The sequence below is a fragment of the Trichomycterus rosablanca genome, chromosome 8 (genome assembly GCF_030014385.1).
Source record: "Trichomycterus rosablanca isolate fTriRos1 chromosome 8, fTriRos1.hap1, whole genome shotgun sequence".
Taxonomy (NCBI): Eukaryota; Metazoa; Chordata; class Actinopteri; order Siluriformes; family Trichomycteridae; genus Trichomycterus; species Trichomycterus rosablanca.
In genome coordinates, this window is record NC_085995.1 from 7,710,282 (window position 1) to 7,726,829 (window position 16,548).

General features: G+C 37.9%; 1 protein-coding gene across 1 annotated transcript in view; it reads left to right on the forward strand.

Annotated features, from left to right (window-relative positions):
* The window catches only part of mrpl11 (mitochondrial ribosomal protein L11), a 79,558-nt gene extending 68,196 nt beyond the window's left edge, over positions 1-11,362 (forward strand). The window contains exons 4-6 of the mRNA XM_062999791.1: positions 7,666-7,759; positions 8,233-8,392; positions 11,166-11,362. Coding sequence (XP_062855861.1) covers positions 7,666-7,759; positions 8,233-8,392; positions 11,166-11,268 — 357 coding nt within the window. The 3' untranslated portion in view covers positions 11,269-11,362. The remainder of the gene's footprint in view (positions 1-7,665; positions 7,760-8,232; positions 8,393-11,165) is intronic.
* The last annotated feature ends 5,186 nt before the right edge of the window (positions 11,363-16,548 follow it).

A 16,548-nucleotide genomic window follows, 5' to 3' on the forward strand; every position in this document is an offset into this window, starting at 1 on the left:
GCTCCACAGGGTCAATATACACGGCCGGGCTGCTATAGCCAAACCTTTGGTCACTCGTGCCATAGCCAAACGTCGGTTTCAATGGTGCAAGGAGCGCAAATCTTGGGCTGTGGACAATGTGAAACATGTATTGTTCTCTGATGAGTCCACCTTTACTGTTTTCCCCACATCCGGGAGAGTTACGGTGTGGAGAAGCCCCAAAGAAGCGTACCACCCAGACTGTTGCATGCCCAGAGTGAAGCATGGGGGTGGATCAGTGATGGTTTGGGCTGCCATATCATGGCATTCCCTTGGCCCAATACTTGTGCTAGATGGGCGCGTCACTGCCGAGGACTACCGAACCATTCTGGAGGACCATGTGCATCCAATGGTTCAAACATTGTATCCTGAAGGCGGTGCCGTGTATCAGGATGACAATACACCAATACACACAGCAAGACTGGTGAAAGATTGGTTTGATGAACATGAAAGTGAAGTTGAACATCTCCCATGGCCTGCACAGTCACCAGATCTAAATATTATTGAGCCACTTTGGGATGTTTTGGAGAAGCGAGTCAGGAAACGTTTTCCTCCACCAGCATCACGTAGTGACCTGGCCACTATCCTGCAAGAAGAATGGCTTAAAATCCCTCTGACCACTGTGCAGGACTTGTATATGTCATTTCCAAGACGAATTGACGCTGTATTGGCCGCAAAAGGAGGCCCTACTCCATACTAATAAATTATTGTGGTCTAAAACCAGGTGTTTCAGTTATTTTGTCCAACCCCTGTATGTATCATATGCATTTTATCAAATGGCACTTTTTTGATGAAATGACTCAGTTATGTTCAGATGGAATCAGAAACTACTCTGAAATTGACTGAAGTGCAAAATACTTTGTAGTGGGTGTCATTGGTAAGTCAGTGCACGTAGGTTTCACTCGACCTGAACTCACCTGCTGTTCATTATTACAAGGAATGTGCCAAAGGTGCTGTTATTATTTCAGCTCTTTGAGTTAATACTGGTAATGTACCTGCTTCAGTGCCTTGGATAGTAATGAAGGCAGATTCAATGATTTGTCTCTTGGGTGCATTAGGAGTCTAACCTGACAGCTTTAATTTTCTATCTCTCTCTGTATGATCGTTGCTCATCCTGGCTCTTGCTTATTTTGCTCCAGCCAGGTAAAATAAAACAATAGACATGTAGCCTGTATATAATAAATATGAACTCACTGACATTAGTGCTGCATTTGGAATGAGTCTGAGTGCTCCACTGAATGGCTCATTGCAAAAGTTGAGAAAAATGTCTGTTCATTATATCAGCGTTGCTGATATGCAATTTTAAGGGTCGCATGACTGACTAAATTGAAAGCATTGAACGCGGGTCCCGATTTCATATCTTTCATGTAACAGTGCTTAGAGCTGCATTGAGTGGCTCAATGGAAACCATTACTGCAATCTGTGGTCCTTTTTTGTCAGAGGCAGAGGAATTACACAGTGTAAAAATGCAGACTTTATCACTGGTAACCTTTTCTTCAACACCAGAGACACTTCATTCCTTCATCTATCTGAAGCACAGAAAAAAGCAGAAATATCGTAATTTTAAGGCTCTATGAACAGGCAGGTTTTTTCAGAATGTGATTGGATCGAGTGCCTCACACAAAGAATCCCAGGATAAAAATTGAAATTTTGAGCAATGCTGTCAACTTTAAATGTAATTCCTGGGTTTTGCTGTCAGCGATGACAGCTGTGAGTGCTGAGAGGCAAAAAACGTCAGGATCTCTTGTCTCTGTGGTGTTCACGGTACAGCAGCCATGTCCTGACCTAGTGGCATGACATTTTCAGATGGAAAGAGTGACTTTCACACTTTTCTATGATTGTTTTTAGGTTCTATATGCTAGTTTCACAGGGACAAGCTGTAATTTCATTGACTTTTGGTGTGCATCAGTCTCTTTTTTTATTTAATATAAACCCTCTGTTGAAACCAAAATATTATGATATACATGATAGACATTTCTGCATATTTGTAGATGATGTGCAGTTATTAACATGCCAAACTATCACTCTAAAATGCTTAACTAAGTATAATGTTTTCTATATTACTGGGTCATTGGGTAGTGGTGGTGAATATAAGATTACCTCGAATCTAATCCCATCACTAATATAAATCTAATTAAATCACTTAGGCTAATGCTTGTGCTCCGTTTGATGTTTAGAAGTCATTAAAAAGTTATGTGTTTTAATAAGTGTCATTAAAGTGTATTTTGTGCTTGAGTGTGGCTCCCAGTTTATTTAGAGAATAAGTACAAGTCATTTGTTATGCGTGCTTTAAAGTCTGTGACTTCAGATGTAATTAAGGTGATGAACAGGGTTGCCAGATCTGTGCAGTAAACCTTCGCATAAAGTAGTCCAAACGGACATGTGCAGTAAAATGTCCATTTACCTTTAATGATTCTTCTATAGTAGTCCCAGTTTATTATGTTAAGTGTTATTAGGAGTGTCTGTGTGAATGAGTAGACCAACTCACTGACAGTACTGCATTTATACAGAAATGTTTTTGGCTACTGATAAGTCTGGATTTAAAAGAAGCACAGATAAGAGAGGCAAACGTACAGAGTCAGTAGTAGTACAATGACTGACCCTGCATTCTGACCCCAGCTTCCAAACAAGCTAGAATTTGCAAAAAAGAATTTCATTGTACTGTACACGTGTACATGTATATATGACAAATAAAGACATTCTTTTTTCCAAATGGTAAAGTGTATTTTTCTGTATGTAATCCAAGAAAAATGCCCAAGTTTGGGTCTAAGAACAAAAATCTTTAAATGTTTCTCCAACATTCTGGACAAATCTGTTAAACCTTGTACCTCTGTCGCTTTGTTTGAATTATCGCCTAAAACATTTCTCTGTCTGCCTTCCAATCGGATGTTGTGGCCTTTTCTACACTCCTAGCAAGAGTGTCCACTCTTTTTATACTTTAAAGATGGATTTGCTTTATCTGAAAGAACGATGGCTCCTTAATGCTTGAAGTGAATAAATAGATTTTTGTTTTGTTGATTGACAGAATGTGGTGGATTATTAATGAGAAACCGAGATGAGATGACCCCAGTTCCATTTTTATACTGGATGTTTCTGATGGTGTAGTCATGAATACAGAACGTTAGTCAGGCAGGAGAAGCCTGTGGATCACTGGCTTTTCTTTAAGAGTTACTGCATGAGTGATTTTACTACTGGACTAAATTTCTTCCCTTCGGACATTATGACTCTCACCATGGTTCATTGCAGCCTGCGAGGCTCAGGAATGACTTTGTAACTCTGTCAAGACTGCTGGTCATAAACAGTATTTATTTCAGCGTTCATAAACAATATCCTGTGGTCTGAAGGCATTTCTGTGGATTTATGCTTCCAGGAGGAGTAATCTTCCAGCTTCTCTTGTTGGACAGGGACGGTTTTTAAGCTAGTCTGAATGTTAACCAGGCCGTCCAAGCTGCTGACCATAACTGATGGGATTAAATCGATATTCAGTTATGATTGCCTAATCATTACTGTTTATGATTGCTCCATATGAAATCAATTAAAATAAACCATGTCATCTAGAAATTGTGTTTACAAAGGGATACAAATCCATCAATCCACTCAATATTTGCGAGGCTAAAAATTTGGCCCAATCACCAAACTATTTACTTGTTAAATGTGTTGGATAATTGGAAATACTTTTGTGATTTTTGTAAGCCTTGGATAATGTAGAAAGAACATTACAATACCAAATATGAATGTTTTCAATAGTTACAGTGTAAAACAACTCCTCAATTTTATGAAAGCTTTAAGGAGGGGTTGTTTTTTGCACCTTGCTGCATTGTGGACCACAAAAAGTGATAATTGTCTCCCAGTTTACACCGCCAAGCATAAAACATCACAATTTAACTAATTTTGTGATAGATTTATCAAAACACACTTTGTCTGTGTAGAATTATGGTGCTTAGATTTTGGCAGGGGTGGCACAATGGCTCGGTGGGTAACACTGTCGCCTCACAGCAAGAATGTCCTGGGTTCGATTCCCAGGTGAAATGGTCTGGGTCTTTTCTGTGTGGAGTTTGCATGTTCTCCCTGTGTCTGTGTGGGTTTTCACTGGGTGTTCAGGTTTCCTCTCACAGTCCAAAAACATCTAAGTGAGGTGAATTGGAGATACAAAATTGTCCATGACTGTGTTTGACATTAAACATGAACTGATAAATCTTGTGTATTGAGTAATTACCTGTCCTGTCATGAATGTAACCAAAGTGTGTAAAACAATATGACATACAGACATGTATGGCTTGTGCTGTCACCCACCAGAAACAATGCAAAAAACAAACACATCAGGATACATTTCAACAAATGTTAAGCCTGCTTCTGAAGCTAATAAATTTTCTACACCTGTTTGCAAGTGACGTGGGTTAAGAATTGAGTTTCCTGCCTGATATGCTGTCCCAGTCTAGCCCTGCGCCAATATTTGCATGTGTATTTTTTCAGAATGATTTCTGCCTCATAAAGTTAATGCCAAACTGTGCTGGCATTTAAAAGAAAGTATGAAATTCCCATAACGCGTAATGATTAACAACCCGAATGCTAAGCAGGCCCTTCAGCTACAGTGTTTTGCAAGCACACTGATTAGGGGGTGCAGAAGTGAGAGATTAGCTGACTTTGGCCAAGTTATGGTCATTTTACTGTGTGTATGAGGGTGGCAGGGTTTGCTTTCGGGATTAGCTGGGTGGCGGCAGTCCATTTTTGGCTAAGTTATCCTGCTATGTTGGACTTCTTGTTAGGTCTTGGTGGTCCCATTAGGCTGTCTGCTTTGCGCTCATTGTCTTTGATCCTGTCTGTGATGCCTAATCTGTGCCTTGAAGATTCTGTAGCAGTGGCCTATTTGTTGTGTGTGTGTGTGTGTGTGTGTGTGTGTGTGTGTGTGTGTGTGTGTGTGTGTGTGTGCATGTATTAGCTTCACTGGACACTTTATTGGAGTTTATTAGAAAAAGCTGTCCGATACTCTTGATGGCAATTAGATTTTTGCAGGGTTCACATGCATGGACAGATGCCAGTGTGACACTTGGAGCAATATGTTTACATGAAAACAATGATATCTTGGTTTTAAGATGGTATGATGGTCTTAAAGCTTTGTAAATAAGAGCAGATGTTAATTCTGTGTAGTGTCTTTGTCCTTGAAAGTTATTTTTAAATTATGCTAATAGCACACTATTTAATAGAGCCCTAGTGTATTGAATTGAATTGAGCCTTTTATGCTTTTATGCCACAGCTTTCAAATTTTTACTCCAATACAGGCAGGAATAGAAACCATATAAGCATCCGAAATGACTCAGATGGGTCACTTTTAAATCTTTCAAACTGTCTGCAATTAAATAAAAGTCAAAGCAGCCGTAAGGAACACTTTTTACTTTATTTGCATTTTCCATACTGTCCAAACTTTTTCTGATTTGGGGTTGTAGTTGTACTTGAAGAATGAGTCTTTGTGCAGAACAACCAGAGGCACTACCGGCTGATTGATGGCGCCTGCACAATGTGACTGTAAAGGACTTTCTATGCACAATACGGATCTCCATATGAATCCATAAGCTGTTGGCTACTGCACTGCAGTAAAGGTTAAATAATTAGATTGGGAGAAAAGTTGGGGGGAAATGCATTAAAAACTCTCATTGTGAAACATACTACAGCCGTTCCTCTATTTTCTTCACCCTAATGTTTATTGCTAGCGTTCTTTAATAGCCCGTAAAATACCACCTTTGTTATGGCATCTTTTCACACTAAATGGTTTTAGATGAATAAAAACATAATAATTAATCCAAAAAACACATCAGTCTTGTGCCAGTTTTCTAGGACTCCACCACCACAGTGAAAGACGATATTTAAAAAAAAAAAAATGAATACAGGATGTTACATAAGATCCCAGAAAAAAACCCCAGAACATCTGGACTGAGCTTAACTGAGGCTAGAAACCTCTACGGTGTACATGATAACAAAAATAAGATTCTGAAATGGGAAGCAGGAATAAAATCACCACTTAAAAAGATAATTTGTATATACATGTGTACATATACACCGATCAGCCATAACAATAAAACCACCTCCTTGTTTATACACTCACTGTCTATTCTATCAGCTCCACTTACCATATAGGAGCACTTTGTAGTTCTACAATTACTGACTGTAGTCCATCTGTTTCTCAGCATGCTTAGTTTGCCTGCTTTTACCCTGTTCTTCAATGGTCAGGACCCCCACAAGACCACTACAGAGCAGGTATTATTTAGGTGGTGGATCATTCTCCACTGCAGTGACACTGGTGGTGGTGTGTTAGTGTGTGTTGTGCTGGTATGAGTGGATAACAGCCATGCTAATGGAGTTTTTAAACACCTCGCTGTCACTGCTGGACTGAGAATAGTCCACCAACCAAAAATATCCAGCCAACAGCACCCTGTGGGCAACGTCCTGTGACCACTGAAGAAGGTCTAGAAGATGACCAACTCAAACAGCAGCAATAGATGAGCGATCGTCTCTGACTTTACATCTACAAGGTGGACCAACTAGGTAGGAGTGTCTAATAGAGTGGACAGTGAGTGAACACGGTATTTAAAAACTCCAGCAGCGCTGCTGTGTCTGATCCACTCATACCAGCACAACATACACTAACACACCACCACCATGTCAGTGTCACTGCTGTGCTCTGAATGATCCACCACCTAAATAATACCTGCTCTGTAGTGGTCCTGACCATTGAAGAACAGCATAAAAGGGGGCTAACAAAGCATGCAAGTTTTAACAGGAACATAATGCTATTATCTAGTTAGATTTTATAAAATAATTATTAAAATACATCAGTTAAGAAAGGTTTTTTTATTCTCTTAATACATTTTCCCAATTTTCTCCAAACCTAGTCGTATCCAGCTACCTAATTCGAATTTCAGCCTCTGCTGCAATTCTCCACTCCCTAACCATCATATGCACTTTCCGGTGCATGCATAGAGCTGGCCACTTTTTTACCAACACAAGGCAGATTCATATAGGGAACTGTATGATGTACGGAGACACATCGATCCCCATCATCCCCCGCATTATGCAATTATTGTGCAGGCACCCTCGATCAGCCAGCAGAGGTTGTACAGTTCACAATAAAATCAACAGAATTCCTTCCTGTAATTCATGTCTCCCTTTTTTGGTGGGTGATTACTGTACTAAACATTTACCAGTGACTAAACACCTCATAAAATAAATTACTAGTATTCAGAAATGTTGCAAATAAATATGTGTAATGAACATGAGGTGAACATGATGAGAACATAAGAGTACACTAGAGCTAAATGCACCCCTAGCACACACACAAGCACACTCTTTATTAAGCTTCTGGTACATCTGCTTTAAGAGTGGACATTTTTTAAAGGCATAAAAAGAAAGAGACAAAAGACAATTCTATTTTTATCTTGCTGGTAATTATCCCCAATATATAAGTGAGTATACATGATTGCAACTGAATTGCATCCTTTAGTCTCAGATGTTTAAGCATCACATTTATTGACCATGTTTTAAGGTTATGGTAGATATTTGTTCTTTTTGCCACCTGAATTTAATGCTGGGTTGTTTTTTTCGGGCTGTAAAAAGTGAACCTGTATTAAATATCTCTATTTTTTCTTTCTACAGCCAGATAGGACATATGACTTGAAGATAGGTCAGCCTCCAGTCTCCTACTTCCTTAAACAAGCTGCAGGCATCGAGAAAGGAGCAGGAAAGACGGGTAAGTCGGGCCTAGTATTAGTGTGGTCATAATTTGTCATGGGTTTTTTCCAGTTCTCTGCAGCCCATTTATTCACTTCTATTCCAGCATATGTTTTAAAAATGGACAGGCTGACTTTGAATTAAATTTTTTTGATTAATGATATATTTATGGTAAGCCATACCAGAACAGAGGCAGCAGAATTATTCAGGAAAGGCAGCAGCAAATGATGCCGCACAAAGGAAAGAGAATTGTAAATTTCTCCTCGTTTTCCTGTCTTCTTGTTCTCTTTAATTATTTCCTCTTTTTCGAGCTGCTCTTTTAACACCCACAGTATTTTCTCCTCTTTTCAGCTTTACTTCTTGTTTTTGGCTCCACTGCACCCCATCCCCTTTCTACATACCCCCGGCCACTGAAACACTCTTGTACTTTCTCATTTTTCTGTTGTGTCGGACTATCTCTAACTAGCTCTGTGCCTTTGCTGTACTCACCAGGGCATGAGACTGCGGGCATGGTTTCTGTACGAGCCGTGTATGAAATAGCACAGGTCAAGTCCCAGGACGAATGCTTTAAGCTGCAGGACGCCTCCATGCAGAATGTAGTCAAGTCCATCATCGGCTCAGCCAGATCGCTCGGCATTAAAGTCGTCAACGAGTGAGAAACACTGTCTTTTTTACTGCTACACATTCACACCAAACACAGTATACCAAACATAACTGCCCTGTTTATCATTTGCCTCCGTTAGTGCATATCTATTCCAATTAATGTTTACAGACCAATAAACAAAACACATTACACAAGAGAAACTTAGTTACTTAAGCAGCTATTTAATGAATGTTAATTGGTAAGCCAAATTAGCTATTTGATCACAGTGCAGTAGAATGTATCTCACTCATTGTAAACCTTACTGTTAAATGTAAACAATCATAGTAAAGTTTTTACAGGAACACTAGGCCATTATCTAGTGAGATTTAGAAAATAGGTTTTCTGTTCTTCTACTGCTACAATCTTCCAATTCCTGTCTTAAAAGAGCCACAACAAATCATACACACTTTCTGACACATGTACAATGTGCAATGACAATAAAGGATTCATTCATTCATTATTTTACCAGCCCAAGGCAGGTTAATATATGGAACCGTATGGCATATGGAGGCGCCCTCAATCCACCAGCAGAGGTTGTAATTACAGAAGTTATGAGGAGTCCCCTCCAGCAGTCCCACCCTATGGTTTAGATGCCTGGCCTGCCAGTAACAGAGCTGAGATTCAGAGCTAAGAACTTGAGTTCGAAATCTCACCTCTGGTGTGCTATCGTGTTTTACTGCTGTGCCACCCAAGTCCCTCAAATGGGTTATTTATAAGCCCCTGGTACTGAATCAAATGACAATAAGAGCCATTACTTTCCCTGAAAGTTGTAAAAGAACCGAGAATCCATGTTTATAGGACTGGAGAGAACTCATGCTTCAGGTACAGTCAGTGGTCATGACTACATAATCCAGAGATTAGGTGAAAATGGCATTCATAAGAGATTAGTAGGTCTGAAACCACTGCATACCAAGTAAAATATCAGTACCCATTCGAGATTTGCAAAAAAACACCTGGATGTTCCTCAGACTTTTTAAAATAATGTTCTATAGACAAATAAAAATAGGATCTTAAAAAAAAAAAAACACACACAAAGGTCTTAAACTTTTTTTCAGGCAGCCCACATTTTATCCATGATTTATTTACCCGACCCAGGAAACACAAACAATGCATCTTACCACCAAAGGGTCTCGATCCAGGGTTTGAACAAAGCAAATTATGCATTTCATACTAAGGACATAACCAACAGTTGTGGGGGTGCAGGTTCACCAAGTTCACTACCAAACAGGTTCACCTTGAAATAGTTGGTTTAAAAATCAATAGAAAAAGAAAAAAAAAACACAGAATTACCATTTTAAGTTGCCTGGTATAGGTTTTGACTTGAACCCATCACAGATGTTGTGCCAAGACTTAGAATGAATAGTTCCTCCTTAAAAGACTATCAAAAAATACGAAACTTTCCTTTAAGAGAAGGATCCACTCTGGATGGTGTTTTAGAAAAGCTTCATTCTCATCAGTGATCAGTTTCTCAACTGCGTGGGGCTTATTAGGAAGCCTCAGTGAGCCTAGAGGGGGTCCCATTGCATTTGATTGAGAAGAGTAAAAAATAATCACGGGAAAATTAATAGGCTATTTAGCATACTTGAGATCTCTTGTGATGTCTTATAAATCTATTTTAAACTACCTATAACCTACGTTGGGTCTTTGAAAATGGAAAAAGGTTTGATCCTCCCACCTCCCACCCATGGATGGTGACTACAATTGATTCTGATTTAGTTGTAGATGCAGATCTTGTTGTAGTAGACCCAGGTGAGGAAGCTCCCACCAGCAGTTTACCAGAAGTAAATTCACTAAAGTCAAATTCTACTAAAGTCAAAAAATGCCAAGATATTCACCTTCATTAATCAATCAAATTCATTGATCTATCTAATTTTCCATGAGCAAGAACCTTTTGTCATCCCTGCTGAAAGCATAAGAATTATAACACATCCCCTTGTCGACGGGGTCCCTATTTAAGAAAAAAAAAAAAAAAAAAACATTGTTTTTATGTGGTTGGGAGGCTGAAATGCAGAGGAAAAATTCTTTTTTTAAATGTCTATATTTATGTGGACTTGGTGAAAGAGTGTCTTGCAAAATGAGATGTATTTTTTGCTTATATGTCTCATTCTTCTGTGGAAGTAGTTATTTATAGGTTTTTATTAACTTTGTATGCGTTTTATTATCAGTAAATCGGGGCTGGAGGGTAGAAATGTATTTCTGTCAGCCTCATAAAATTTTTACTCATACAGCAGTATATGTCTGAGACTTGGCACAAATCCTGCTTCAAGTTAAAAATGATTTTTTTTGGTTTGCATAATTGATAATTTAATGAAAATTAGAACAACCCATGACCGCTATATAATGGATTTGTGCAATTATACACACATGCACAGTTTTACCTCCTGGCAAAGTAATTTTCTGTCAAGTCATGTACAGCAAGCAACAAATATAAAATGCTGTTTTGTGCGAATGAAATTTATCAGCATTTAGACGGGGCAGGAAAACAGGACCTCATTACATTAGTGATTCGGAGCCTCGGGTTCCTGTCGGAGATGACATTGTCGCTCTTTGCTGAATGAATCATGTCACTAAAGCACAGACAGACTGACTCATCATGCATGCATGAGAAAATAACATTTGTCCTGCATTTCAATGGAGCAAAGAGAATTTTGAAATTCAAATGTAATGTTGATGTATCTTTCCGTCTGTCGCTCTCTTGTTCTCCATCACCTGTCTGCATCCCCTCCCCTCCGTGTGCCGTATCCCTTTTCCTTTCTTCCTCCTCTCGTCATCCCTCTGTCAGCCTGTCTCCGGAAGAATACGGCGAGTTTCTGCGTCAGCGAGAGGAAAGATTGAAGGAGGAAGCAGCAGCTAATATGGAGGCAGCCATGGGCAAAAAGAAATGAAAAATAATGATGCTTGATCTGTCCTGTGTATTTATACATGCATTTGAATTCACACCATGTTTCTTTTTGGTAATAAAATATATTTACACCCTCAGCTGTGTTCCTGGTTACTGGGTGTCATTTCTCAGATCGCTCTTTCTTTTTCTCACTCATTGTTCTTCTTTCACACTATATTTCCCCGCTGTTCTCTAGATAACCTTTCAGTTCTGTTGCTTTCATTGCTCTTTCTCTCAGCCTCTATTCAATATTTGCTTCAGGCATGAGGGGTTAGGGGTGGCATGAAAAATTCATACTATAACTGTACAACACAGTATCACTATTATCTGCTCACAGCTTATTGTTTTAAAAAAACGTTATATTAAATTATGTAACTTGGCAGCAGTGAAATTTATGTTCTTTGGAGGATCATATAAAAGTGTGTGAATCCTTTTTATTTTAGCTAGAGTACCTAGGTGGCTCGGTGGGTAGCAAGGTCCTGGGTTTGATTCCCAGGTTGAGCCGTCTGGGTTCTTTCTGTGTGGAGTTTGCATGTTCTCCCCGTGTCTGTGTGGGTTTCCTCCCACAGTCCAGACATCCAAGTAAGGTTAATTGGAGAAATAAAATTGTCCATGACTGTGTTTGACATTGAAGACTTGAACTGATGAATCTTGTGTAACCAGTACTACCATTTTATGTCATGAATGTAACCAAAGTGTGTAAACATGATGTTAAAATCCTAATAAAATAAATAAATGAATAGCTGGATTACCTAGATTTAGACATTACTTAATTAAAGAAATGTAACCTCATAATTTATTCATTTATTTATTTGCACTAACAACATCTTGATCAGGGTTTCAATGAGGCACTTATACCTAAGGATAATTTGGAGTGGCTAATTCACCTGTTGCATGATTTTAGAAGGTGGGAGAAAACCAGAATACACAAAAAAAAAAAACATGCGAACACTGGAAGAATATGCAAAACTTTTCAGAAACACTGAGAAATAAACCCATGTTGCTGTGCGCCATGCAGCTCCATCTGATCTTCCAGGTCATAATAATCTATACATTTTGCATAAACAAACACAATTATCTATAAAAAGCAAGACATTTTAAATGAGAAATTAGAGTCTGGACCTAATTAGAAGCTGTAAGTTATTAAAGCATATTTGAAGCACCTTTGGGATTAACTAAAACAGGAGATACAGCATGAACGTCAAGTCAAAATTTCTAATTTATTTGTATAGTGCTTTTTACAATAGACATTGTCTCAAAGCATGAATGTCCTGTTGTAATTACATTATGATATCATGTAAACATGGACCAAAACATCCTGAAATGTGTCCATCACCTGTCTAAAGATTCACAGCTGTTCTCAGAGCAGTGTTTAAATTCCAAAAATATGTAAGGTGTTCCTAATAAATCGCCCAATAAAAGTATATCAGTCATGTTTCCTTTACCAGTATTAAACAGCACACAGTGCCAAGAGTCCAGTGCATTAAATTACCCAGACAATCCTTTGATTGGCCTGTCTGGAATCGAATAGCTTGGAAATGACCCAGAAATCAAAGCACTTTAAAATGTCTTTTCATTATCACACAGTACAGCACTGCATGTACAGATATCTGCCAGAAATCAGCGAAGGTCAGAAATTATTCTCTGCCCTGAACATCCTGGGAAAACATCTTTTCATCCATGCTATGCACTCTTACAGGACCAAAACACATTCAGTATTAGTATCTGCAGTGCCTCAGTTTCTTTACACTGTCTATGAAGAAATGTAAACTTTTCATCCAACCCTATTCCTATTTATATTTATACATTTATAAAGAACTTTATAAAGAACAGTCATGTGTTTTACACTCAGAACATTAATGTGCACAGTTATGAAACATGGGGAGAATGTTTTACTTGTACCTAATTATATGAACTTTCACAATATTTCATAATATGAGGGATTTTCCAATTAGTATATACAGTAGATCGGCAGTTTCCACTCTTTTAATGTCTTGTAACAGGGGACCTAAACCTGAGCCCTGGGTGATATCTGACACTTTTATGTACCAGCTTCCCCCTTCCTCTTTAAGTCGTATTGCTCAGAAACTCTTCCAATTTTATAAATACCTTCCACAAAGACCCTTTTGTGTTGCTTTAAAATTACCTTCAGTCACAGCCACAAACTTCTGCAATTCAGTTAGAATAACACAGTGTAATCACAGTAGTCTTCAAACTTGTTCACTTTCTGGTTTGTCATTGGGCAGCCTGATCTAGGCAGTGTGACTGAAGTTTCATATTTACTTCATGTTGAACTAAACTAAGCTCTGAGGTATGTTCAGTGCCCTTGAGGTATTGTATCCATTTTTAGATCTGTGCTACTTTATGATTAGATCCCTAACTTCACAGTAACTGTTTAATTAGGTTGCACCAAAATACAATCATTAGCATCAGGAATTTTTGTAACACCTCTTTTAAAAAGATTTACACATTAATTCAGCAGTGTAAAAGGTATTAGAGTATATTTGTGGCATGGCCTTAATATTCCTTGATTTGATTATAATCTTGTTTGATGTCTCGTTGCCTGTGGCAATTTGCATGTAATTCCTGCTCTTGGCAAGGAGACCAAAGATTCATATAATTTTGTTAAATAAATGCAACCCTATTCATATGGGTATAGAAAAATCTATAGTCTGTTTATAGTTATTTATAATCCCTAACAAGGAATTAGGCCGTGACTTGAATTTTAAACAAAATCTTGAATTTTATGCTGTATAGTTTTAATAATTCAGTCACAGAAAACAGTAGCAAAAATCATTAAACTTCCAAACTTCCAAGACTCTTACAAGTAAATTTTGACTTCAACCCTATCATTTAACAGAGGTTCTTTTATAAGTGCACTCCTTCACCTCAGTCTTTTATTTTGTGATAGTGGAAGCCAAGTCTCTGGTATTGTTACATACTGCAAAAATTAACTCCTGTATTCTAAAAAATGGTCTCCATTATTAGTCTAAAATTGCTTTGTATATTATGTAACGTTCATGAATGTGTCGTGAAAGCTCAATGCAGGTATTTCTCAAATAACGTTACTGTGTAATCTTAAGCACAGTTTATGTCAGCTGGAAAGCTGCTGCTACCAAATCTAGCAGGAAACAAAGGACACCAGAGTGTCATTAATCCTCCCGAAAAGTGTTTCATCAGCTGCTTCTGTCTCATTAACATGCAACACCCTGATTCATCCAGAGGTCCAGTGTTCTCCAGAAGGGGTTTCACAGGACACCAGAAGTCAAATTTATCAAAGGTAGGAACTGAAATGACCACAAGGTGGCATGTTTTTTCCCCATGTATGTATGGGTTTCTTCAACGTTTGAAATCTGTGGTGCACCATGTTCCCACTGCAACCCTGATCAGGATAAAGTAAATTAATGAATGAATAATAAGTTTATTTAAAATCAGAAGGTAGTGCAGGTCCTGCATAGCACCATGGTGATGGGTTTAATCCTCGCCTCTGTTCAATGACTGAGGAATTTGGACTGTTTAGCTTCATCTGTTAGGGTTTTCTATAGGCACTCACGTTTTCTCCCATTTCCTAAAACATGTAAATGCGTGTATTTGCTACTCTAAACCTCTGAGTTTAAATGAATTAAACCTTATTACGAATGACATTTAAGACTAAACTATGTAAAGGAGAAACGTAAAGTGTGCTGTGATCTGATAAGTAATTGACTTCCTCTTTTCTGGGCCAAACAGAAAGTCCCAACTGAACAGTGTCTGTCATGGTATGGTGGTGTATTAGTTTTAATAGCATGGTTAACTTGCACATCTGTAGTTCCCAGTAATGCTGAGTATACGTATGTTTTTTAATACTGTCCCTGTTTATTATAGCAACAAAGTGTCAAGCAACATTCTGCTCTAAAAATCATTGTAGTTCATTACACTTGTGTTTTGAATCACCATTGCTGAGCACCACTTACATTTACCTACTCACTCACTGACACATACGGGCAGTTTGGAAAAGTCAGTTTACCTTCTTAGTGTTTGCTAGATGAGAGGAAAGAAACCCAGATAATACCCTCACTGATTGAACAAATTTTCTTAACAGTGAACAGAGTATTGAACCCAGGTCCCCAAGATCTGTCTTGCCTTGCATCACCCACTCTACGTTTTTAAAATGCAAATAATACTGTAACACAAATATATTGCACCGTACACGTTCATGCTTATGTGCTTTCACTAGGTGGCGATCAAACTCTTCAGATGATGCACAAAGCATCAGAAACCAAAATAAATGATAGCTTTGCGTGATCATTTAACAGCTAATGTATATGAGGAGTCTCTCACAGAACTAATATATTGGAATAAATATTGGGACTTTTCAGCAATGAGGTCACATTATGTGTTTCATAAAACAAATAAAGCATTTCATAGAAAATACAATGTACCAACAGTCAAACATGGTACAACATGGTAGTGGTAGGGTGATGATGTCGGGGTGCTTTGTTGTGCCAAGACCTACATTTATTTACCATAATTGAGAAACCAATAATCTCCACTTACTATTATATAGATTAAATATATAATACATAGAACAGCAAGCTCACATCAGAATTGGTAAAAAGAAACAATTAAAGTTAGATTGGCAAGTCAAAGTCTGACATCAGTTTTGCGAAGACAAGTTGACTTAAATTCCACCAGGCAATAGACTAATAAAGACTAATTTTAAGTGTTTATAGAATTGTGGGTCATTTTTTAGATTCCAGGGTGTATTCCTGGTTCTAGCCAGGTGGTGCCGCTACACATAACAACTTTGATTAATATGGATTAGATAGTGAAAAGGAATAACAAATAAATATTAATTTTTAATTTTGACTTTTTAATTTTGATTTTGACATTGACATGCTAATCATTAGTTATAAGTAGAAATATGCTTTAGACTGTGAGTAAAGTAACAATAAAAATGCATTTATATGGTCTAATTTAAAATAAGTAGCTAAATACTGTTGAAGTCAAAAGTTTACATACCCAAACCTTCTATAAATGTTTTTTTCTGTGACTGAATATGAATAAAATGAATATATTGTTATTAAAAAACAAATTTTGTTTCATATCCATTTTGTATACAAAATTCTTTACATTGCTGTTTGGTGTATAAAGTAAATTATATGGAAAAATGACATTGCACAATGCACAATCACATTAGGGAGTTTAGAGCATTAAGTTTTTGGGAGATCGTCTGGAGCTGGACTACCTAAAAAAGCAACAATGGGAACATGTGAAGAACATGTAAAATGTCTTCCAGACAGCG